The sequence below is a fragment of the Daphnia pulex genome, chromosome 10 (assembly GCF_021134715.1).
Source record: "Daphnia pulex isolate KAP4 chromosome 10, ASM2113471v1".
Taxonomy (NCBI): Eukaryota; Metazoa; Arthropoda; class Branchiopoda; order Diplostraca; family Daphniidae; genus Daphnia; species Daphnia pulex.
Window position 1 is genome coordinate 12,393,548 of NC_060026.1, and position 26,041 is coordinate 12,419,588.

Sequence of the window (26,041 nt, forward strand, 5' to 3'; positions counted from 1 at the left end):
TATAGTGCCTAACGTCAGAAAAAGACACGAGATTTGTCAAGCAAACGACGTAACTCTGGAAACCTTTTGTGGTAACTAAAAATAACGAGGTTTTCACGTTTAACATTTTGCCTAAAACGCGTCATCAGAATACCTTAGAAATCTCAAAAAGGTAGACGCCATTGTTTCATCCATGACGTCAATCAATTTCACGAGTCTTGGAATAAACCTAATTATTTGCATAATATTTGCATATTTCAATTTTTTTGAATTTCTCTTTTGTTTCCCCTCCCCCAACTACCGGTGGCGCTTTTCTCCCCCTTCCCCCCTAATTTCTCAACCCCTTTCCTCCATTTTGTTTTACACGAGGTCAGCAGAATTCAGTCTGACCATTTTCTCGCTCTGGCATGGTCGCAGTTTTTGTTCTCGTCAATTTAACTTTTGAAATGGCGATACCTCGTGATTGTGTTGATTGTTCTCGGTCACGTGGCTTTTTTCACAACACATCCGCCATTTTTGGATTGAAGACAACAGAAGTTCCTTGGCCTGGCTGTTTCCATCGCATTCGATTTGCACCGTTAAAACGTAAGCAAAAAACATTTCAATTGAAAAATGTCAAAATTGTGTGTGTGTGTGTGTGAAATCTGGACGTTTTGCGATTGAGCGTTGCGTCAACAGCTCATTTAAAAGTCATCCAACGGACGTCACGCGGGTGTTTCCCCACCATTTTGACGTGTGGAGATACAAATCCTCTCTCTCTCTCTAGTGTTGGCCATGTGCAAAAAGGAATGAATGATGAATGGGGATTCTAAAATTACTTATTCCGCCTCGTTCTCTCCCTTTGACTCTATATCCTCACTCCAGCCCGTCCTCGAACCTCTTTATCTTCTCTCTTATTCATCCACACACACACACTCCCGCACGCACCACTCCGGTACGTAGTACTTCTTGGCACCGGGATATATAACCAGCAATCCAACCCGTTCCATTTCAACCTCTTCTATAGCTTTATAACGGTTGTTATTTCCTTTCTCAATCTATAGATCTAGCACGTACTGTCCATTTATGGAAAACTGTTTAACCCTCCCTGATTTGAATAGCTGTCGATGAATATTGGTGAATAATGCGGATGTTGTGGGACAACCCACGTCTTAGTAGACCCGTTTTGAGGGGAGCATTCCGCACTTCCGCATCTCCCCCAACAAAATGGAGCGAATGATAACAGTTGGTTGAACTTTTGTGCCATGTCAAATGACGTCAATTTTGTTTCATCTTTCCCTCATCTGCACGACTTTTTTTTTCTTCGGGATTTTTCCAACGTCTTTTTGAGGGGCGAGGAAGCTTCAAGTGGGCGGGGCTTCGACGATCCGGCCGTCGCGCTATATACACCCAACCTTCTCTTCCGCTCCTGTTTTCTCCTCCCCTCCTTGCCAGTCCGCCTTTCCCGGTTGATATAAAGGAGAGAGAATGCAACCGGTGCCCGCACACACTGCTCCCGTCAGTCGTCGGTCGCTCAACAGCGATTTCTCTACTCCGCTCTTCCGTCTGCTCGAATTTTTTGTTGTTTCTTTTTGGCCTGTAATTTCGTGAACAAGTTGTGCCGATAGTAACAGAAAAAGTAAAAAAACAAATTCTATTTCATCCGCCAGTTGGAGAAAAGGAGCCACTCAATGGATCATCCGTCGTCGCAGCAGTTGATCCGCATTTTGGATGATCCGCCTTCGGCACCAGCGGCTCGTTGCGATTGACGGCTCTCAGCGGGACGTAAAGAGGAAACGATTTATTCACGCCTCAAGTTTCACGCGGTGAGTAAATTTAGTAACCCATTTTGTGTGTGTGTGTTTCTACAGCCGGACAAATAAATCGTTTTGTCCGGTTTCAACTTGTTCCTCCCCTCCCTACCCCAAAAGGATATATAATGCAGGATCAATAGAAGACAATTTTGTTACGCATGAACGAATGGGACCAATCCGGAGCTCAAAAATCTTATCAATCTACTAGATAATTCGATATTCCATCTGGTCTGCTGTGTGTGTGTGTGTGATCCATCCATCCGTGTAGATGTAGAGACGTTGGATGGACCGGTTTAATTAAATCTGCGGGGATTGAGCATCTCGATTCATTTGATGTTATACCATCTAGTCTTACTAGACGTAGTAGTACTAGTGTATCATCTATCTGCTGGCTCCTAGTAGTCGTGCGGGTGCCGGAACACTTCAAAGCATCGGGAGATTCGAGGTGCTGAACGAATTAGAAACTTGTAGCAAAAGAGAGATTGAGAGCGAGGGAAACCGGGAGAGAGCTGAAACTCAAATACACACACAAGGTCCAACTAGGAGCTAGGAGCCAGGCATCCGAAAATCAATTCCGTCCAGAGAGAGAGAAATCCGAAAGGAGCAGCAGGAGCGCATACATCGACGACGGCGTCGTCGTCGTCGTCGTCGTCGGTGGCTACATCCATCCGAGTCCATTTTGTGTGTCTGCCAGCGTGAAAGGGTCTGAGACGACGCGAAAAGGAGGGGAGGGTCCCGCTCCTGGCTGCAGCCCTTCCTCTTTTTTTTTCTCTTTCCTACTTCAGGATCGATATTATTCGCTGCAGAGACTATACACTAGTTGCGAGGAAGAAAAGGAGAGTTGTACACTAGAACTGATGCTTGGTGTGTACGATGCAGCGTGAAGGAGGGCCAGTATGTAAGGAGCAGCAGGTTGGTGTGTGTGTGTGTGTGTGTGTACGGAAGGAAATAAAAACGGCGGAGGAGGTGGACTCCCACCTGTTGCTCGCAGCTTTTTTATTTCCTTTTCTGATTCTGTTTGCACAGAGAGAGTTTTCTTTTCAATCCTTGGTCCAAGAGAGAGATCCTACGGACGGCTGAATGAGCTCCTAAACCCCTCCTCCTCCTCCTGGCAGAGTTTGTATAGAGAGAGAGAGTTCCTTGCTGCTACAGTGCTCCTGTTGTTCCTATTCTTCTCTCCCCTATAGATCCTTGTGTTCTTCAACTTCCGCTTTTCCTTTTCCCCCCTCCTGTTTTTGCCTACTTGCCTTGCGAGTCTTTCTGCTGACGTCAGCTTTATACCTTTGCGTTGCCATGGCAACTTCAACCTAACCTCTCTCTGATCGATTCTTCCTTCCCCTCCTCATCTCATCCGCTCCTACTTTTTTTTCCCCTCCTCCTCCTCCTGTGTACCTTCTTCTTTTTTATTTTTTTATTTTTCACGATTTTGTTTTCATCTTAGTTCGCCTCTCTTCCTTATTCATGTATAAACGGGTGGGGAAAAAAATGGGACCACCTCCCCATCAGTCGCCCGCCCCTCAGGTCTCTCCATTAGGAGCCAGGCATCAGGAGAAGCTCAGGAGTGAATCCTATGGCCACACACCGCACACAGCATATATACACAGAGGAGCCAATCAAAACAATTTTTTCTACCCTTTTTGTCCCCCCTCCATGCTCCTAAAAGTCTAAGACGACACATACATAAGAGCATATAGGAGCAGTAGGACCTTCTGTTTTCTGTTTGCCATGAAAACACACAGAGAGAGGGCCGGAGGAGAAGGCCAGAAGGCGAAAGTCTTTGTCTTTTGTAAAAAGAAGAAGAAGAAGGTTCAGTGGGTCTTTCCTATATAGTGGTTGGCTGCGTGTAGCAGCTGCTAAACGCTAAATTGAAAGTCAATATGATTAGCGCCGGGCCTCCGGTCGCCTCCGCTCTTCACCGAAAGATTTTTGTTGAAAACGAAAGAAAAAAAGGGGGGCGCATCCGGAATCAATCCATCCATCCACACAAGTTTTTATTAGTTTGTTTCAAGTCGCTCGTGTTTCTATGGATTTCGTTTTTTGTTTTTTTTTTGTTTCTTTATTTCCTTGATCGATGATGATCGTTTGTCTGTTTGGTCGGACAGCAGCCGAAAGTTGAATGGAGTGTCGCCCTCCCGTTTTTTCGGACGGCGCCTGCGCTCCACTGTGTGCACACGAGTGTCGTGAGGAAACGAAAAGACAGAGCAAAGGTGCTACAACAGAGAACTATAGATGCACCTGTTGAAGGGCTTTCGCTCTCTCTCTTCTCTTCTTCTCCTGTCCTTTTTTATTTGAAAATAAAAAAAAACCTATTTACTAATAAACGCGGGACAGAACGGACAAATGAGAGAGGCCAGCAGACAAATTGAGGATAAAAGAATAGGCTAGTGATGTCATGTGCCTGCTGGTTCTTTTCTCTCTCTCTGGTGGGTGGGGGGGAAATGATCGATGGGGACGACCCAATCTCGTAATGAGACCATCACATTAGACAATTCGATCGTTACATTAACGTCGAATCATCGTGTAGACCCCGCCCCGGTTTCTCTCTCTCCCCCAACCCGATTTGTTATTTTGTCAAACTTATTGTTTCGATGGATATCTCTCCTGGCATATAAATGACGTTATTAGAGAGGATTCATTTAATAGATGGAACGTACCGTATAGATACTAGATAGATAGATGCGAAGATGTACCGGGAAGAGCAAGTTTCGGTGTGTGCGGTATTGATTTGGTGGCGCAACACCTGTAGCTCCCCTCGCTGCAGAGAGAGAAAGGACACAAGAAAGCGAAAACGGGGAAATAGGAAGAGAGAGAGAGAGAATGAATGAAAACTAGGACGAGACAAAAACCGATAGAAAACGGATGGCTGGACGAAAAGGAGCTAGAGAAAACGGGACCTGCGCCAAGCGAGTCCCGCTCAAGCGCAGTTGCTGCACAAACCCTCCCAAGTCCCAAATAACCACCACTGAAAAAACGAACGAATTTTTCTTGTTATTTTTATTTCGTGATTGTCGTTGATATTTATCATTTTCTTTGTCCGTTTTTTAGGTCCCGGTTGGATAAAACCAAATTTGGGAGGCCTTGGAATATCTACAGGTTTCATCGGGACATTTTGGTGTACAGCGTGAGTAGTAGTAGTCTCTTGACCTATTTCGTATAGCCATTTGAATGTGCATCCGTCTAATATGTGTGTGTTTCCTTCTCCTTGTATGTGTGCGTGTGTAGAGACTCCGGAAAAAATCAATTTCATCCGCCGGATTGGTCTGCGCACCGCAGAGACCAGTTGCTTTTTCCTTGTTTTCCCCATTCAACAGGAGCTGCACACCATCGTTCATCCAGTGTGTGTGTGTGTGTGTGTTTCACCCGAAATTTTCTTTTTGCGGGGCTGCTGCTCCCCGGGAAATTTGTTTTCATCCGGATGCCTCCGCATATGAGAAATCTTGCTGAAAAATTGTGTTCGTGAGAATCGATCCAGTTGTGTTGTGTGTGAGCGTGTTTTTTTGATCGGCCTCACGCAGTTTCCTCCCTCCGGCCAATCATGTCTTCGCAGGTGGTCTGCTTTGTCTGCAATCTGCCCATCTTGACCCACCAGGTAAATAATGAACAATCCAGCTCCCCCTTTGGGCATTGAACTCGATGAACTTCCGGCCCAGAAAAAAAAGAAAAAAAAATTGATTTTTCCATTCCCAGGGTGAGTGGTGGTCGTCGTAGTAGTATTGACAATGTCGTTTCTTCTTTCGCACAGGTGGGACTTGTTTGGCAAGGCGGCAACGGTATCGATGAGCTATTGCGTGACTTCGAAGGACCCAATGCCCTGACGGCCTTACGTACCAGGCTCGGCCGTCGCGATTCCGCCACTCAATTCAGAGCCGTCAGTCCGCCCAGGTAATAAAAAAAAAATCCGCCAATAAATCTTTTTTAGGCCTTGCAACCATTTCAATTCGAGCCGGGAATTCAAATAGATGTGACGTCAAGTTCAACTTGAAGGAATCGCAGATTGTTTAGTCGTGTCAAACAGCAAGAAAAAAGTTTTCCTTTTTGTCCGTCTTGTTGTTGTAGTTGCGGGGGTGTATAGCCCAGCTCGGATATAAGGTGTGTAGGAGGAAGATTTTTTTCCGCTTTTGTGCTGTGTGTGTGTGTGTGTTTACACAATGCATCAGCAGGGTTGTTGTACGTCGAATTCAGTTGATTAGTCACGTAGGCTGTGTATGTGTGTGTGTATCACAGTATACATTGCGTGTCTTCTGTATAGTCGGGATAAATAAGAGTCGCCAGCTGGCCACACACACACACAGGAGAGCACCCAACGGTCCCGTGTTCTGATCCAATTCTCCGCCCAAGTTTTCAAACTAAATTCGTTAGACTATTTTCGTGGACAAACAGAGTTAGTTCTATACTTAATTAACCTTTTTTTTTTTGAGCTTCAACTCCCTTTGAGAGTTGCAATTATCTTTCCGTGGGGGAGGCCTGTAACCTTTTGCGATGGAAACGCCATTCATTATGACGTCAGAGATTTGTGTTGTAGAGTATTTTGCATAGAGTGTGTGTATTTGTTTAGATGGGACTGCTGGCAGGTTGAATGAATTTTCCCAGGTCTTCTTGAATGGAAGCTGCTGCTGCTGTACACAAGTGGGTAAGAGGTGCAGGGGGGGAGAGGAAACGAGGAAGCCAATAAATATTACGTCCCCGGGGGCAATTTCCGAAAAAGCCGATAGGTTATGTAATTTATGTTCGCAGTGTATAAACCCCCCCAACTGATGAATGGGATCAATCACATTTGCTGACGTCACCGTAATTTTGTTTTTCTCAATGTTCGAATAGGAAAAAACGTATGTGTCGCCTCCAATGTTTAGACGGTGGTGAGGAAATGTCGTGAAAGTCATCCAATTATTGAAAATTAAATAAGGAAAACTTTTTTTTTTTTCAACCAAAAAAAGAATGGAAAGAAAAAATCCTGTTCATTCGCTTGCCCGGTTCGAATCCTCAGAGATGCTTCGCTCCTCATTAACTCTCTCTCAAACGCGTTTCATTCAATCAGCGAAAATGTTCACAGGGAGAAGAAAAAAAAATTGAAATTTCTGGCCGTGTGGAGTCGACCGAGTTTTCTAGGTCGGAAATCCGTCGGTGTAATTAAATCTCCCCCAGGCTGCCCATCATTCCTCTCCCACCCCTAGTCAAATTGATTTGAATTTGAATTTTTGGTATTAGGACGGTACGCGAAACTTCCCCGCCCGGATCGGCCGGTGGCGGACGGGATGGCGGACGGAGACGGTCATCGCTGGCCCAGATCACGGACTTGCTGTGGGGCAGCAAGGACAAGTCGAACGCGGGTCATCACAACAACACGTCGGTCCCATCAGCATCTCAAGGTGTGTAGTTGTTTCTTGCTTGTATAGTTTTTCTCCTTGCAGCCGACGGGCCCTGATCGATAACTAAGAATCCCGGTGGTTTTAAGGCCAACCAGCCCCAGAGAACTTGAGGAGGAGGAGGGGGGTGAGAGCTATGGCAAAGACCACACTCGAGTTTTCACTGCGCCTTTTGTATCTTTATCAAGAGAGTGCCAGCAACCCCCCGGGCCACCTTCCTCCTCCGTCTCCTCCGCCGAAAAGACTCGCTCAATAATCCTCAACTCGGTGCAGGAGCGCATGCACACGCCAGCTCCTCACCCCCCCATTCGTTTGCCCCATCTACACCGAATGGGCGGGAAAAAAATAAAGGGAAATTTTTAATTTATTTCATTTTTACTTTTTTTTACAGGTGGGATCGGCTCGGGAAACAATTCAAGATCGCGGGCCGCTACGGGCCGGCGTGAATCTCTTGTCGATATGGCCTTTGGCAATTTGCCGTGGATCCGGCGTCAATCGTCGACGACTAGCGGCCCATCGTCCAGCTCGGCCGCCGCCCATTCGACCAGCATCGACGGCGACAAATTGCGTAAAAGGAGGGAATCCATGACGGCAGCCTTCCCAAAACGATCGGTACTTTTTTTCTTTTTCTTTTTCTTTTTTTGAAAAAGAAAAAAATCAAATCAAAATGTCAACAACTGGGATATGAACTTGCCTTCCGGACTGATTGAAAAAGAGTCTCCCCTGAAAATAATGAGGAGATTCAAATCCATTGGTATTGATTGGCAGATTGAACGAACGAACGACGACGACTAACTGGTCGATAACATCAGCCTTTCTCCACCTACACAAGTCCCGGGACTGGTCGTTATTAGGACATCAAAAGAGTTTTTTCTTTTCTCTCCCATCTTCTTTTTTGGCACACACATTTCATCATTTCCGTCATCATCGGGAAAGAAAAATGTTTTATAGCTCCACCTCCTCATCTTCTTACCGTTTTTTTCCTATCAGCCTCATCCGTAACATTCGCCACCTTTTTCTTTTTACTGGGTGTGTGTACCCCTCCGTAATATTCCCTGAAGAGATCTAAAACGGCGCCAAACGCTATACATGTATAATAACGGCTGGATAGATTGGTTGACGTATCGAACCGTGACACACTCAAAAGTCTAAACTACCTTGGCCCTATATTCCTTCTCACTCGTCTCTGGATGGCTGGATGTGATGGCAGTGAGCGCACGAGAGAGAGAGCAGCAGCTCATATACACATTATTCCGGCTTGCCAGGCATTCGATTTCCACAACTCTCACGGAAAAAAGGGCCCAATCATCTTCCCCATTTTATTTTTATTTTTATTTTCCTTGAAATGTTTAGAGGCTCTCAGTTTATGTTTTTTAAAAAGTAAGAAAATTTTTAATAATTTTATTAGGGAGGAAGAAGAGATTCTGGCGTCGGGTCTGGCGGATCCGTATCCGGAAGTTCGGTCGGTTTGGACATTAGCAAGTTCCAGTTTTTAATGTCTAGACGGGATCGTGACAGTTCCTTACCGGCCGGAACTCCCGGCATCAGCCGGACGGATAGCACGGCGGTAAGAATATTTCCCTCTTTTTATTGTCATTCAAATTTTTGTTCTTTTTATACAGAAAAGGAAGAGAAATCGATCTCGTCCTATTTACACGCATCCTGCGGAAATGGCCGCTCCTGTCGATACACTATATATACATGCATACATATCGATATGAATATCTAAAGAATAGGAGGGAGATTTTTTTTTCCCCGGTAGTTTATTTGGTCCATTGCAGAAAAGGAAACGACAGGAGCAGCAGGAGCCATTGAGTACATATACATACATCCTGGGCTGGCTGGCAGAGAGAGTTTGACAAAAGAGACAAAGAAGAAAAACTGCTGTACTTTCGCTCTCTCTAAAAGAAAAGAATCCCCAAAAACAAAAATCGATGAAATCAGAGTGTGTGTCTGTGTGTGTGGGCGGCGGTTGGGAGGATGATGACGCACATACGCGATCCCAACGGTTTTGTATAGTACACACACACACACATCAAAGTGCAACTTAATCTAAAATAGCGGATCAAAAGTCCTCGTCCGTTTCTATCCATTTTTTTGTTTTATTCGCGTTGTCTTTTTTTGTTGTATTTTAGACGATGGAAATGGAACACGGATGATGATGCTCATCGATTCCGGTTTATCTCTTTTTCTTCCTTTTGTGTAACATGTTTTTTTTTTCCTCTTTTTTTCCGGACGGATGTAGGGCATTCAGAGGCAGTCGGTGGATGGGAATCTGCCCACTCAAACGGTGGAACTCAGCCAAGCGTTGCGGGAGCGCTTGAAAGAGCGTCACGACTCCATTGGTTTCCTATCGCGGCGTCGTTGTTCCGGTATTTCACCGCTGGCCAGGAACAGCGCTGGATCGAGGTCTGGCGGAGGTGGAAGCATTTCCCAACACTCGTCGGCTGGATCGGTGGCTGGAACTTCGACTGTGGCCACTTCACCCAGCGGCTTGGGACTGGCGCCCGTCAGTCCGACGTTCCCGTCGACCACAACGGTTGTGGTGACGTCCTCGGCCAACGTCGGCGGATCGAATTATTACGGAAGCGGAAGGCAAGGCCATGGCTCGCCGTCGTCACCTCGCCAACTGAGTCCCGTTCAGGGCTCGTTGCCCACTTCTCCGCGTTGCCAGCTGGTCACGACGACGACGGCCAATTGCGGGACGTCGCCGGATCACAGCCTCTGCCCCATCTTCAGCGCCACCAGCATTCCGCCGAGTCCCGAAGGAAGAAGCACCAGTCCGTTTGGTAGCGGCACTGGATCGATGCTCAACAGCGCCGCCAATCCGCAGTCCGGCCCGTCTTCATCCTGTCCGCTTGTCGTGGCTCCTGAGGAGCATTTCGTCAAACCGATCCTCCTGACCAGCGCTCCATCCACCGAGAGCACGACGTCCATCAACGCTCCCATCGTCTCCACTCCCGTCGTCGTCGAACTGGCCACGTTGGGAGTCAGCCGACATCGCCGGCGATCCAGGCCGTCTTCTTCGCCCGAACGGCCTTGTTCCAGCAGTCCTTCCACATCCGGGCGCCTACCCAGACTCCGCAGACAGTCGACCACTTTAGACGAAGGTAAGCTCCGAATTATTCAAGTGGCGGTCGATAATGGATTCGTGAAAATGGTCCCGGAGTAACCTTTGACCTCCTCCGCCCCCCTCTCTTCCTTCCGGAAGCCATTAGCGCTTTCAAAAAAGGACAAGAGTGTGTGTGTGTGTGTGTGTAGGCGGTCCCTTACAAAGAAGAGCGTCAAAAGTCAAGTGGGTTTGTCCAGAAGGATTTTTCAAGTGTTGGGTCCGTCATTCCGTCGAGTGTCTCCCGCCCGCGTCAAAAGCTCTCAAAAGCATATGACCAATTAGGACTAGCGACAACCCTGCACGTTGTGTCTGTGTATAGTACACAGTGCGGGACCACGAACGTCAACACCTTGACGTAATTTCAGGATCGACCGCCAGCTGGCTCTCATTTCTTCATTGAAAAATCAGCGACTATCGCGCTATCCAGCTTCCGCGCAACCGCACTTGTATAAAAGCTAGACTGATGACGTAATATGTTGTGCCTTTCACGCCAAAGAAAAGAAAATCCCGATCGTAAAAAAGATCCAAGTTTTTATTGAAATGTGTCAGCCGTGCTGGGTTGTTGGCGGAACGTGCGATATTTATTACTTTTGCTCATTTTCTCTTCCGGCTGGCCGGAAAAAAATTCAACAGGTATTCCGATAGGTGGTAAAACGGGCCGAAGAGGTTCCCGCCCGTTTTTATCGCCCGATGCGCCTCCGGCTGCCACTCTAATGGCCGCTCTGCAGACTCACCGCGACTCGCTGTCGCCCGACTCGGCGGCCGAAGAAGCGCTGAGCGGCGGGGCCGGCCTGTTGGGCAGCACATCCAAATTGCGTGGCCGTCGAGATTCGCGCCCTCACCTCAGCCCGGACGGCGAATGCGGAGGAGATGGAACATCGCCTCGGGGCAGTCGCATCCGCCGCCAATCCACCACTACCGAAGACATCTTCAAGTGAGTATTTTCTTTCTCTCCACTTTTATTTGATTTCCGTCCGATTGTTTTATATCTCTTCTTATTTCCTTTCGTTTTTCCACAATTTTATACGCAATTCTTTCCGGTCATTTTACTCGATTCACTTCCGGTTTCCTCCCCATTTTCTTAAAATGATTGAATTGGGCCGGCCTCGTTTGAAAAATAAAAAATTAAAAATTCCCCCCAAAATCCGCGAGAGATTCCTGCCGTCGTCGTCGTGCCAGGAAATCTTTTCATAGCCTATCACTATCGATGATTTGATTAAGTTTGTTCGCACGCTCCTTTTTTCTTTCTTTTTTTCCTCTTCACTTTTCTTTGTGGAGTTTGTAGGACGATCGATCCTGTGAACGATCAATACATTCCCGCCTTCTTTTTCTCCTCTGCCACACGCAGATATCGGCACTCTAGTGTGTCGATAGTACTTGATTTGAAATTTTAAAAAGTACATTTTCTCGCAACGACCCAAAACGACGTTCGACAGTCGGGGGGCGATAGGAGGCCGTGCCTAAAGAAATTGGTTTCCAAAAAAAGAGTAACTGGGATTGATATATTGTTTGACGATTTTCCATATTGACTTGTCGTATCAAAGAAAATTAGATTTTCTCCCATTTTTATTTTTTATTTTTTTTATTCTTCTTCTGCGAAATTCAATCAACGCGGTCCCGGAGCAAATCTAGACCGTGTACAAACAAAAGAGTTTGTTTTTTTATCTGAACCCTCCTTTTTCAGTGTGATGTGTTATTTTTGTTTTCTCCTCGTTTCGCTGCACACGTATTGATATCAAATTAGATACGACTTGTACATATATTTTTTAGCTGATTAATTACTTCAGCACCAAACTATAGCGCAATGGTCGTCTCTCGTTGTGTGTGTCTTATACTTTTTGTTTCCGTTTGATTTCGGATTTATTCACTGGATTTATTTACTTATTTCTTATCTTCTCTCGGACAAATTTCTTTTTCTCTCTCTCTCTCTATTCGATGTGCCTTCGCTTGTGGATGTCGATTTCCCTCCTGACTGTTTGTTGTGTGTGTCTGTTTGTCGGGCCATGCGTGTGTGTGTGCGTGTGTGTGTGTGTACATATATAGATGTCGAAGCAGACGAGGTTCCAAAGCAACGACAACTTCTACATCTAAACCATGTCGTTCGGAGAGCAGCTCGACTTGCAGCTCCAGGGAGCCGTCGCCAAAAGAGCCCAGTCTCAGGTAAAAATTCCTATTTATTTTCATTTGTTATTTCTAGTCAAACAAATTGACAGCTTCAAATCAATTTCGAGAATACGATACATGTATAGTCGTCGTATCCTACAGGGGATATTAAATTCGACATTCGTTTAACCGTTTACGTCACGGATATAGACCCGCTAGGCTTTGATATCATTCGCCATGTGTATAGCAGAAACCAGGAGGTGAGGGATTTTAATGAGCAACACATGATATATGGTGTGTGTGTGTGTGTGTGTAGGCTACACGGCTCTACCCATTACACACTATACACAGCGTGTATAGACACGGCAATTTTATTGATCGGCGTTGGGGAGCGTGACACGGGAGAGGCGGCATCAGGTTGACTTTTCCGTTTTGGTTTTCTTTTTAAATCCTCGACGCTTTCGAGGCGAGAAATATCTGCGTGTCATCATCTCTCCCACTCATCATCAAAAGTTGTGAAGCTTAATTGGAATGAATTCTAGACGGCGCACGAATTTCTATTTTTTTTTTCGCGCTTTTCTCCCGCGTCATTCGAATTATATTTATAGTGGATTGAGATAAGCCACCACCTCTCCTATACGTTGATATTATCTATTTCACAGTTGAACACCAGCAGGGTTTCTGAATATAACTGTATTTATATCTACACAACAGTTTTCGGGGATCACTAACCCCAGTGACGTAAGAGGACGACAAAAGAGCCGGAGCCACTTGTAACCTCGTAAATAACGATCCAACATTCCCCCCCCCCCCCTTTTTTATCCAGTGCCTCCGCTCGCCGAATTGGATAGATGGATAAATTCCACTTTTCGTTCCGAGTGAGTGAACCAGTCCCCATCTATAACAGGAAAAGCGTTTAAGACGTACTTGTTCACCTCTTACAAAAAAAGCGAAGGGGTAGGGGGACTATGCCAACAATGGCGTCGACACGGCGTCAATCACAATCACCCAAAAAAGGGCGACGCTCCGAATGCTGAAAAGGCCAACGGAGAAAATCAAAGTTTGGTCGATATTTTAAAAAAGAAAAAATAAAGAAAAGAAAAGTTATTAACGTGTTCCCAAGGACTTTTCCATTGCGTCGGGACATTTTGCAAATGCATTATTCAGGATTGCAATCAAAAGTTGGAATTGTCGATTCGGCGAACAAAATAATTTGAAAGGACAAAAAAAAAATTTCCTTTCCATCAATTCACCGGTAAACAATGGAGATCTCCATCCATCACGACTTCTTTTTCTCCACTGGCCGAAAAGTGGAACTGTGAAATATTCGCGAGTCAGATTCCTTTTTAATTTCCCACTAGACGTGTGTTAAATAATACAGTCGTCGCTGGATTGATGGAACTCTTCTATTCTTCCTTCTCCCTGTCTGTCGTTCTTCATCACCAGTCAAGAGTTCTTTTCTTCTGGTCCGTTGGCCATGTACCCCAACGGAATGCTTAATTTGACAGGCGTACGGCGGATGGACGGCGTCCCTTTTTTTTTTATTTCTAGACGAAAGCTAATGAAATATAAGTCACTTATCTTGTATAGCCATCAAGTGGTCGCTTAGATCAGAAAGTTGCTATCCTATAAATAACTCTTGTTCAACTACTGTTATATATTGCGGCCGTTCAATGTTGATGGACTGATGACGTCACACTGACCGGCTCGTCCAAAAATATCTTTAGGAGACAATCGACGACGACCGAGGAGATCCTGATCGCTCGCGGCTTCCGGCGCCAGTCGACGACCGAGGAGATGATGCGCTGCCGCAACTTCCGCCGCCAGTCGACCCAGTCGGAGGAATTGACGAAGACGCGCGGACGTCGCGATTCCTGCGCCCAGATCAGCGACGGCACCGTCGCCACCATGACCGTCGAAACCACGGCCGCCTTTTACGACACGTCCACCCAAACAGGTATATATCCACATCTATAATTAATAATATGTCGTACAATCACTTAATTTCACCAAACTACTACTACGCCAAGAAAAGGGGGGGGCCAACGTAACCAGTCATCATTATAACCGCTGGGGTTGATAATTGAATCAATTGATGGAAAAGCACACAGAGAAAGAAGATAAAGGGGGGGGGGGCAAAGGAATTGGGTTGCGAGACGACGCCCGGGTTTTTCTTTTTCTCTCTTGTTAATAGCAACGCCGACAGTTATGGGAAGGATTCGACTAAGTGTGACTCGGGCCGTTTCGGCACACACACTTTGGACACAATAAGCCGAAAAAAGCATCGTCAGAGACTCTCTTCTTCTTCTTCTTTTTTTAAAAGAGTTCCTATCCATTCGCCCACGCGCTCCGGGGCTCGATCCTTTCATGGCAAAAAGGAATATGTCGTGCAGAATATGCGGTTATAACACTCACGAAGAAGGGATGGAGGAAAACCTTCAAAGGCGGCGGCAACTTCCATACTTTATCCCCCCTTTTTTTATGGGGGTTAAAATAAATCAATACCAGTAGAGAGAGATATATAGACTTACATATGTATAGCTATATAGCCAGAGCCTCGTAGTAAATCAAAGTGTCTTTTTTACGGAGCTCTATTGAAGATCGTGAAAAAACAAAACAAAGGCTTTTTTTTCTTCTTCTTATAGAGCCCGATGTGTAAATAAACTTGTCAAATCATTTTCAAATAGAAAATACTATCCAATTATCTTTGGAGCAGAAATCCCAAAAAAATTTTCGGGGTTATTCGATTACAATATCGTCCGTTTTTCTCGCTCGATGATTCTCTATGAAGGGCTGACAGCTTGTTGTCTCTCTCTCATTGAATATAGCGGGATGGAGAGGGAAAAAGTTTTCCATGGGCGGGTGGGCCCCGTGGAGAGTTGACCGTGTGTGTGTGTGTGTAATCATCAGTCTTTGAGGTCGGCAAAAGAATACAAAAGAGACGAGAGAAAGGCAAAACGTTGGCATTTGTGTCTATAGAAGAGAGAGAGAGAGACCCTGAAGGGAGGACAGCATCAGCACTCTATAGAAAAAGAATCTATACACAGCTGTGCGGAGGGGCTATTCTTTGGCTGGATGGATGCAAGTCAGGATGGTTAGCAACAGCAGTTGACTTACGCCAGTATGTAAGAGTGTGCCTAGAGAGAGAGAGAGAGAGAGAGTCTATGTGCGGGTCCCTATAGAGCGCCAGTGCGCACCGAGAGAGTAGTAGTATCGAGCCGACCGTGAGTGCGACCGGATGCGTCCGCGTTCGGTCTCCCATTTCTTGAGCGACCTCAACTTATTTCATAGCGGTGAATTCCTCTAGTTATAAGTGGTTCATTCATTTTTTAAAAATCAAATTGTGTTTGTTTTGTTTCCCCACATCCGCCGGAAGAAAAATTTTAAAAGTTGTTTTGATTGGCGCCGTTGTTTTGTGGATTATGCAGAGCCGTCGAGTGTCTACGACAACAACATTTACCACGAGGAATGCCTGCGCTGTAACGCCTGCGGCGTCAACCTGACGGGTCCCAGCCAGAAGCGTGCCCGTCGCTTCAAGAATCAGATCTTTTGCGACCTGCACTTTGCCGACGTGGCTCTGATGGAGTCGTCCGATTTCATGCAACAACTCAGGAGCTTCAAGCCGCAATCGCTCGGCTGTGCCGTCGCCCGCCGCAAGAGCAGCACTACACTCATCTTTCCACTTCCGCCTCAAGCCTGTTCAGGTATTTTGCATATAGGGGGCCTCCTCCGCCACCCGGCCCGGATCCTCTCTCCTTATTTATTTTTTGGCTTTCGTCCGTTAATAACTCGCAACGAGCCTCCTTCTCCTGCCACTCGGCGGGTCCTCAATTGACTTGTTGATGCTTTCGATATTCCGTCGTATTCCGCCTGCTTCCTCCCTATGATTAACTTTTTGAAGCATTTGATATGCAGCCCCATAGATCGGGGCGGATGGAAATGCGCAAGCCGGAAATGTCGGAATAAGGAAGTAGAGAAGTGCTCGGGCCCGGTCCGTGTAATCATCTCACTTCTCCCTTTTTTCTTTCTTTTCTTTTCTTCTTTTTTATTCGGGGGGGAGTATAATATTCCGCCTGCTCTTTTTTTTTTCTTTTCTGTACAGCGCTGCTTATTTACCCAACAGTACCGACAGTCTACTTCCTTTTTTTTCTCTTTCTCTATCCATCCATTTTTTCTTTTTCTTTTTTTGGTCCTGAAATTGGATGACTTCAGTTAGGCGAAGCGGAAAATCCTGATCGCTCCTTCCCTCCTTTTTTCTCTGCTCTGTGTAGTATACGACGCATATATATAAGGGCCAGAGCTTCTACGTCGATATTACTATATTATATGGCAGTAAGCTGATGATGAGAAGGGGGGTGGTACCGGAATGAAAAGCTCCAAAGTCTTCCGGACAGGATCCAACCATGTATACACTGGCAATCTATATACTAAACGTATACAGGATGATAGCTATCTAGCTGCTCGCTAATATTTATCATGAGCGCACACACACACACACATGTATGCGTGTACCATCTTTGCTTGTTGTTTTATTGCTCGAGTACGGCCTAGAAAAAGAGAAAACAATCAAGGCCGTATTATGTTATAGACTTAAATAATAAGGGCTCCCTAGCTTCGTTGTAGACTGGTATGCGACGTAATACCAGTGGGGGCCCAGCATATTAGAGAACATACACACAGATATTAGCGAGGGCTATATAAGGCACCACAAGGATCTAAAGCCGATGAATGACGACAGCCAGCACAAGCACAAGCACACACAGCAGTCTTAGCTAGTCGCTCTATAGAGAGCAGCTAGTTTCTCTCTCCCACCATTGCCGAACGCCTCCCGCTGGATCGATATCATCCGGTGGTTAGGTATGAAGTACTGGCGGGAGCAAAACTAGCTAGGAATGAGAAAAAAAGGGAGAGAGAGAGGAAGAAGAAGAAACTTGCCGAGATAGGCAGTCAGACGTCATTTGTAATGCAGACATTCACATGGAGACATGAGGCTGAAGAATGGAATGGGACACACACATGTGGGGAGAGAGAGAGAGAATTGAACGTGGATCTTGTTGGGAAGATGTAGGCAGTCACGCAGTACTACGTCGGTTGAACCGCCCACTTTATTTTCACGTCCCAATCCCTCTATGTGTGTGTGTGTGTGCATTTTCCATCCGCATTTATTCTAGACACTATGAATTAAAGAGTTGATGCTGCTGGTCCGGCCATGTTGGCGTGTGTGCTGTCCTCCTTTCAACAAAATAAAAAAGTGCTCGTTCTTGTTCCTCCTCCACTCTATCTGATCAGATTTGCGCCCCGGCCAGCCGACTGGAACAAGCTGCGCAGAGCCGTATGTATAGTGCCAGGGCTGGTGGCAAATGAATATATGTATATTCCTCTCTTCTTCCTGCGGTCTATACACACTGCCCGTCCTTGTGTCAAATGGTTGACAAGAATAGGTGGAAGGAACTCTCTCCATGTGGCCGTCCGGGAGCCCCATCAATAATGAATTTTAGCTAGCGCTCACCTATACAGTGGATTGTAGGCTCGTCGGATGGATGTGTACCTGCTTTTCCCCGCATCAATAGACGAGGATTTTGTCTCCACACAGCAGTCAGCCATTTTGAAGTGAATAAGTGATTCCCCGTCATCCGGAGAATCTCTGATACACGTGCCGGGATATCGAGCTAGTCAAAAATTCCTATTTGAACACGACGATCGGGATGTGTAGACACTGGGAATCGGGCTGCTACTGCTGCTGCGAGTGTGTATAGTAGTGACCCGATTAATAGCAAAAGAGCCGGCACAAGTTGAAAACGGCCAGCCACTTACTCCGGGCGTCAAGTACTGGAAACTTGTCGACTGAAATACGAGTAGGTAATCGTGTCCCGTTTTTTCTTCTTCTTCTTCTTCCGTCCTGGGAGATTCAGTGCGGACCGACTATTGACCTTTCGCCGGGGACCTTTTCTCCTCCTCCTCCCCATCCGCTCGCCTACGTTCCTCTCTCTTACTTGGGACGGATTGATTTCAAATCGATTGCGTCAACATGTTTCCAACTCTTGGGCGATGGCTCCCCCCTCGCAAACTTTGGCAAACTTTTGAATCCAAAACTACTCATCCGGATCTAATTTGTCAACTTTTGTCTCTCTCTCTCTTTCGCTCTTCACGCGATTCCTCCTCTCTAATCACTTGATTTCTAATTGATCGTTTGTTTTTGTCTGTCTGTCTGGGGTGGGTGGGTGGTGAATATTAGATGAATTCTGCGACGGATATCCTCACAATTTCACGCCCACCCCGGGCTACTGGATCGAGTGTTCGCGTCAAAGCGGAAGGGCCGGCCGTCGGCGTAATCACGGCATCCAGGAGGAAGGAAGTCAGGAGGATTCCAACAGCCCGTCGGACGACGAGGACGAAGACGACGACGAAGAGGAGGAAGGAGAGAAGGAAAGGGAGGAGAACGACAACGGAACGGGAATCCAGACGGACAGTTTCGACGGCGGCTGCAGCAACAGCGGCCAGCAGCTGAACCAGCGGCACGCCAACGGAGTCGCTTCCGTCTTCACCTCAACCGACTCGATTGGCGCCGGCCCATCGGATCGCTCCGGCCGAAAAGTTCAGCTAGTTCATCAACATATTCAAGTACCCGTAGATGACGCCCCCCAATCTGTTTTTAAACACGAAAAAGAACATTGACTGAGATCAAAACAACAAACCAATCGCTTCCGTTATAATTTTTTTGCGCCCTCTTCTTGCAATTTGCTCAAAATGATTGGTTTGATTTATTTTTAAAATTTATGATTTGCTGCACGCCAATGAACCTGTCAGTTTCGTTTGATTTAGTTAAACAAAAATGGCGTTTTGTATTTTTGTTGTTGTTGTAGGTGAGTTCTACCAGTTTGCCGGAAATCCACGAGCTGCAAGCCCGTCGCAAAACGGCCATCGAGGAGCAGTTCGATCGTGCGGGCACATTCGAATTGACTTCGGTGGAACAGGAGACGTACGAGCGTTACTTTTACGGGACCGAGCACTGGAACTACTTCTCCAACGACGAGGATCTCGGTCCGGTCGTGCTCAGCCTCAAACAGGAGATTATCAACGGACGTGATCAATTCAGGTCCGTCCTCTGGACTCGACAGGAGCCCACCCGTCGCAGAGATTTTTGTTTTTATTTGTTTTTCTTATCTTTTCCTTCCGCTTTTGCGGCGGATGAGGGAGCGAAGATGAGGGCAGCTTTTGAAGGCTCCTTAATTGCTTGATTGTCTCCTGATAGGATCCTGGTACGGGCCATCAGCTACACAGTTCACGGACTGATCCCGGCTTCTTGCGTCTTCGCCGACCGCTACAATCGCGAAGAAGTCGTCCGCTCTCTGGGCAAAGAGATCAATCTGAATCCGCCATTGATTCTTGGCCAGCTGCCCGACACGCCCGAGGAACTCCTCAAACTCGATCAGGTCAACAACTTGATTACATAACCGTCTCCATTGATATACTAACTCGAGTTTTCCTGCGCTTTTGTCAAACATCGTGTCCTTTATTGTGTCATGTCACATGAACAACGGTCGATATTTTCCCGCTCGCATCCCCCACCACAGGTCTTTATCAAATCCGAGCTGAAGGTGGGCGTCATCTACGTCAAAGATGGCCAGTACACTGAGGAGGAAATCCTGGACAACAACGAACACAGTCCCCTGTTTGACGAGTTCCTTCAAATTATCGGCGACAAAGTGCGGCTGAAAGGTACACCACCCGTCCGCCAACATTTGTATTTAGATTATAGTGTTCCATTGACAGACACTGTTGTCGTTGACAACTTGGAAGGAGGGAAAGTTTATCTCGTTCATCGTTCGATTTTCTTTTTTTCTTTTATTTTCGGGGGGTTGTCGTTTCAGGTTTCGACAAGTACAAAGGCGGACTGGACACGGTCCACGACTTGACGGGTCTCTATTCTGTGTACACTCACTGGCGTGGCATCGAGATTATGTTTCACGTCTCCACCCTCTTACCCTACGAGAAAAACGATCCTCAGAAGGTACACAGAGATCCTAATACCCCTTGCGGATAAGTTCACCCACCCCGAATTCGCAGGAAATTAATTTTTGTTTTACTTATTTTCATTTGTTAGTTGCAAAGGAAACGGCACGTTGGCAACGATATCGTCTGCGTCGTTTTCCTAGAGTCCAACACGACCGATTTCTCGCCGGCCTGCATCAAATCCCATTTTCTGCACACGTTCATCCTTGTCCAGGTGTCGCCGAAATCGCGCAGGAAACCCACCCGATACGAAGTAAAACATTGTCAATTGTTTATGGGCGGATGGATGGATTTATTGACGGTTTTTTTTTTGTCAGGTATCGGTCGTGACCCGTGACGAAGTGGGAGCCTACAAGCCCTACCTGTGGGAGCAGTCGACCTTCCACAATGGCGTCCTCTTTCGTGAGTGGATGCTCACCAAAATCGTCAATGGCGAACGGGCTTCTTATTCGGCTCCCAAGTTTGCCAGGATGCAGGAACGTACCCGCAGTCAAATGCTGGAGGATATCGTGGCCAACTTACAGAATCACGCCGAAACTGGACAGATACCCAAACCGTACAGGTCCGTGCCCTTTTAATATCGTTGAAGCTAAATGTTTTAAAAAAGAACCGAATCATTTGATTAACTTAACAAGGTCATACATATAGTTCGATCCGGCCGTCCATAATTGTCTAATGCGATCCGTCCGCCGCTCCAATTGTTAATGAGAATCACAAAATCGAGTTGGTAACGTCGACGGCCAATTTCCCGTGTCTTCATTTCATAAATCTTTCAGTCGATTTCGATCTAAATTCCTACCCCGGGTCCTTTGATTCTCGGCGATCGATGGACTTCCATTGTTATCCGCTGGCTGGTTGATGGCGAATATCTAGTCCAGCTTCGTTCATTCTCTGTTTGGTATCTTGTACAAAGCGCTGGACTGGAGCCAAGGCAAACCAAACTGAATTACACGATCGATATTGAGAATCACTATGGATCCATGGGTGGGTGGGTTGTGTCCTGGTCCTCGTGTGCAGTCAGTTATTTCCCATGGTGAAGAAAAATGATGGCGTGTCATTAAAATTGTGTTTTTTTTTTCTTTCTTTCTGTCTTGTCATGTGCAGGCGAGGTTCGTGGCGTCCAATTGGTCACATGCGGCCGTCTAGCCCGCTATTGGATTCAGTGCGCGATCAATTCGAGGGTTACGACCAATTGGCCAAAGACTTTGCCAAAGTGTTCCTCAATTTGGACCCGCCTTCGGTGCTTTTCGACGTCAGTTTCCTGGTCGGACAGGGTAAAACCAAACTGAAACTCTATGGCGTTCGAGCCATCCTAGGCGTCCGTAGTCGGTAAATTTCCATCCATAAATCATTTGCGGAAGACTTTACATAACATTCGGGCCTTTGATTTTGTTATCCAGAGTGTTCCAGGAGATGCTGTACGGAATCTGCACAGGTTTCGGATCTCCACAGGTTCCAGTTGCCGAGTTGCTGGCCAGAGCCGCCCCTACACTTCACAGTCCAGGTGGCCAGCAGCGTCACAAGTCGTCCAATTTCCTTCAAGTGCCTGATATCGAATCGCCCAGGTATGTTTTTAAAAATTGTTCGTTCTTTTTTTTTAGAAAAGCAAGTCTATAGCCTACTCTAATATCAAATTAATGTTATCAACAGACCGAAAAGCGTTCCCAGTAGCCCGTCGGTGATGCGAGCCTTTTCACGATTGGGTAATCTGACGGCCGGCTGGGGCCGGAGTAGCAAGAAACAAGACCGGCTAACGGTCGATGACAAAAAGTGGACCAGTTCCCAAGATTGCAGTAAGAGACCTTATTAATTATTCATGATGACGAATAATCATTTTAAATGTCTAAAATTTCATTAACAGCCAAAATGGGCAGAGAAGGGCGTGGTGAACGGGGTTCAGCTGCCGACCGGGCTGCGGCAGCTGCTGGAAGTAGCAATAACAGTTTGGCCGTACCCCGACTGAGCGTTTGCGCCGACGTCCAGAAAGTTGATCGCTCCAAATTGGCTCAAACGGAATTCGCCATTATTGAATTCGACGCCGAAACATTCCGGCTACTCCTCGACTACTTGCATACCGGCTCCTGTCCGTGCACCTGCAACAACATTCCAGGACTCATCTGCGCGGCCGAACATTACGATCTACCCGAATTACTCCAAGCTTGCTTTCATCACGCCAAACAGTTCTTAAGAATCGAAGTGGTCCGTCCTGAGTCATTTAATAATTTGAAAATTAATTAATTGGGGAAATGTTTGGATTTCCAGGTTTGTAGCATGTTGTGCCTATTAGAGAATTATTATTGGCGCTACACCAGCGCTTCCGAGTTGGTCAACATGATCCTGCTCTTCATCGAGACCCGGGCCTATCAGGTGTTCCAGTGCCCCGATTTCCTGTCGCTCTCCGAGTCCATCGTCCAAATGATTATGGCGCGCAACCTGGAAGTGCCGGAAGTCCGCAAATTCGAGGCTATGCTCGTCTGGGCCAAGCACAAGATCCGCACTCGAGGAGCGGCTTCGCGGGTCGACGCTAAAATCGAGTTCCGTTGCACCATGGAACGATTGACGCGAGACCTCCGTCTCTACCGAATTTCACCTCAAGATCTCATCAAAATCGTCCTGCCCAGCAAGGCCATCAAAAACGAGCGCATCCTGGAAACGCTCATGTTCCAGGCCAATTCCGGCATGTACCGCATTCAAGATTCCTACCTGGAGGCCTGTCAGCAACGTCTCCAGAAACAGGATTCACGCTTTTCTGAATGGGATTCCTTCGACTACGGACTTTGAAAACAGCCCATGACCCTTAATATTCTCAAAGAAAAAAAAAATACCTACAAAAGAATACTCTATTATTATTAAAAACAGAAATAGATTTATATTTATTATTGCTATACTATATATTGATATACAGTATCTGGTATCAACTATACAGCTCATATTACATCAGGACTGATTCGAATTCTCCTTTTTTCCTTTTCTCAGTTGACTATAATTAATATTCTAATTCTATTTTTTCGATGGCGTTTAGAGAGTCGGTCATCATTCTGGACAATCAGCGTTGAAAAAAAAAATTTAATTTGAAAACCAAAGAAAAAATGTCTATCGTTCGTGAGTGTTTCAGCCTTGTCGTGAGAGTTTCTGTATGCACGTCTGTCACAAACTCCCATTCCATTATTGACCAATCTTCTTCGGCTTCTTTTTCATCTCTCTCCCTTTTTTCCTGCGCCATCGCTCCCCCAATTTTTCATATGAACCTCATCATGATCGACTTTATTCACTGTCGTCCTCTTCGATGTCATTCCTCATCTTTTGTGGAACCAAAAATTTCAAAAAACAAAAACAATGATGATATTATTTAACTCCAACAATACCGATGATGCTAATAATGTCCCTTCTGTTCTGATTGAAATTTTCAATATTATTTAATTATTTATTGATGTGGACCCTAACCCCGTAAAAAAATGACGAGCGCACCGCGGAAAATCATGTTAATGATTTACTACAACAACTTTCGCTATTACTTCAATTTATTTGATTGGGTGTCGTATTATATATACATCGTCATCGTCAGAAAATCGACAGTCAGGAGAGCAGACAAAATAAGAATATTTAAGAAGAAAATGAGAGAGGTACACAAATTGATAGTATTATTATTTACTTATAATCTATTTCCAGAGATTTCTAACCAGAACATTAAACAAGAAAACTAAGTGTATACCTGTGTAGAATTATTGAAACATTATCGATTCACTGGTTTCTATAAATGGCTCCTCGCTCCTCCGTTTGTGTTGAAGATATAAAAGACACGTTGTGACTGAAATAAAAACAGATGAATCTATCAAACACACTTAACTTCATTTTCTTGGTTGAAGTTATTATGTAATATCAGCTGGAATTTCAATATATTTGGAAAACAAATCGATCAGGATACAGTCAACTGGGCATTATAATTAATTTAATTTAAAAAAATAAGAATCTAGCAAGGCAAAATAATTTCTAATTTTACCTAACTTAAAACATGAGATTTTCGTGAACATTATTCGTGTATATTTTTTTTAGACGATTCAGATGCGAATAATCTAAATTCATTTTCACCGGCAAAATGGAGGGGAAATTATACGTTCAAAAATATGACAGTAACGAGGTCGAAATCGACCATTACATAAGATAAAAAGCGCATAAAGTTGATAAAGGAAGAAGTCCGTGGGTTTTCTTCCTGATTTCGGACGTTTTGTTGTTTTATTCCCTGAATCAACTTTTTGTTTGTCCAACACCATTCGTCACAAAACAAATAATTACATAACAGTAATACGTAATTCCAAATTTCCCAAACTGCATGGGATGTTATCTATATCTATTTATGACTGAACTTATCTTTTAATAATAGCCAGGTGCTACACAAGATATTTTAAATCTCAATTAGGCTAGCGAGTGCATTCGCTAAAATACACCGGATTAGCGAATGCATTGGCTAATCAAAAAATTCTTTAAACAGATCTCGATTAGCTAATCAAAAACATCTATTAACAGATGTTGATTAGCTAACTTAGCTAACCTCGAAATCCCGGCTGATCCTGGCTGTTGATTAGAATCCGGATCAGATCCTACACATATAAATTTGCTGTTAGTTGTTTGGGATTTGTTGGAACTGCAATATTGTAAATTCAATTTCTATTATACCTTGTTGAGAATGTCCAGGAATCCGACGGTGCACCGAAGTGGGCGGGTAATAGGATCCTCGTTTTTCAACTTGATATTGATCTTTTCTAGATGAACTGGTATTAAGGAAGAAAGAAAACAACTCAATTTTTCGTGACGTCGACGACGACGAGGAGATGGTGACGACACATCATTAAATCAAAGGAAAACTTGGCCGGAAAACCGAAAACCTATTTAACTGGAAGGCCAACTGGCGGATAAGTGGAATGAGATTATTAGTAAACTGTTAACGTGCTGTGAATCAGACACACACAAACATGTCTTGATTGCAAAGCTGGTGTTGTGATGTATTCATTTCTGACGAATTCCCAATCTGGTGCTCATTATTCCAGTTACGTCTAATTATTTTCTTTTAGTAAATAAAAATAAATTAATTGCTAGGGAAAGATGCTTACCCAGACATTCTTCGTCGATGTTATAGTACTTGCTGTCATGATAAAACCCCAACGACCCCAACGTAATGAGAGATAGACACGGAACATGGCCACTTAATGTCATCCGCCGCTCCATTTTCGAACCACAGCAATCCGGCTGTCAGTAATACGAGTGACAGTTATTTTTCACACCATTCAAACAACAACACTTGAACGAATAGATAAATCTTCCGGACGGAATAACAGACGTGCCAGCGCCGTGCGGATTCCTGCGGTCTTGTGAGTAGGAATAAAGGCGGAATTGCGGATACTTTGATGCCAGAGTCGGTATGTAAAACGGAAGGGAAATCGACTAGGTTGTGCGCATGTCAGTAATCTAGACGCGACATTCAGACCGAGACCATTTAAATTTTTTTTTTAAAGACTTTGTGTTATTACATTATACGCCTTATTCACTTACTTTGACAATTTACCAACGATAAGAAAGAAAATGAAAAAGGTCATGGCTCCTTTTCGTCGAATCCTTTACTTTTCAAGAGAATCGTTTACATTTTCTTTCCTTTTTTTGAACATGTTGAAAACTATTTGCGT

The 26,041-nt window shown here is 45.3% G+C and overlaps 1 protein-coding gene across 6 annotated transcripts; it reads left to right on the forward strand.

The window, feature by feature from the left end:
• Nucleotides 1-377: 377 nt before the first annotated feature.
• Nucleotides 378-24,200, forward strand: LOC124205940. 6 transcript variants are annotated; one of them, XM_046603531.1, is made up of 25 exons: nucleotides 378-564; nucleotides 1,629-1,784; nucleotides 4,818-4,893; nucleotides 4,997-5,361; nucleotides 5,515-5,654; nucleotides 6,978-7,138; nucleotides 7,527-7,747; nucleotides 8,544-8,702; nucleotides 9,381-10,245; nucleotides 10,881-11,181; nucleotides 12,291-12,407; nucleotides 14,078-14,307; nucleotides 15,779-16,054; nucleotides 18,586-18,971; nucleotides 19,214-19,446; nucleotides 19,603-19,783; nucleotides 19,925-20,069; nucleotides 20,222-20,361; nucleotides 20,455-20,616; nucleotides 20,681-20,925; nucleotides 21,468-21,692; nucleotides 21,764-21,928; nucleotides 22,014-22,156; nucleotides 22,225-22,562; nucleotides 22,626-24,200. In XM_046603531.1, the coding sequence occupies exons 4-25, from the start codon at nucleotides 5,308-5,310 to the stop codon at nucleotides 23,142-23,144; spliced, it is 5,406 nt and encodes a 1,801-aa protein (XP_046459487.1). In that variant the 5' UTR covers nucleotides 378-564; nucleotides 1,629-1,784; nucleotides 4,818-4,893; nucleotides 4,997-5,307; the 3' UTR covers nucleotides 23,145-24,200. The 6 variants fall into 6 exon arrangements, with proteins under 6 accessions (XP_046459487.1, XP_046459488.1, XP_046459492.1 ...); XM_046603533.1 differs by lacking the exon at nucleotides 378-564 and adding an exon at nucleotides 1,476-1,557; XM_046603532.1 differs by lacking the exon at nucleotides 378-564 and having other exon boundaries at nucleotides 1,464-1,784; nucleotides 4,995-5,361.
• Nucleotides 24,201-26,041: the final 1,841 nt, after the last annotated feature.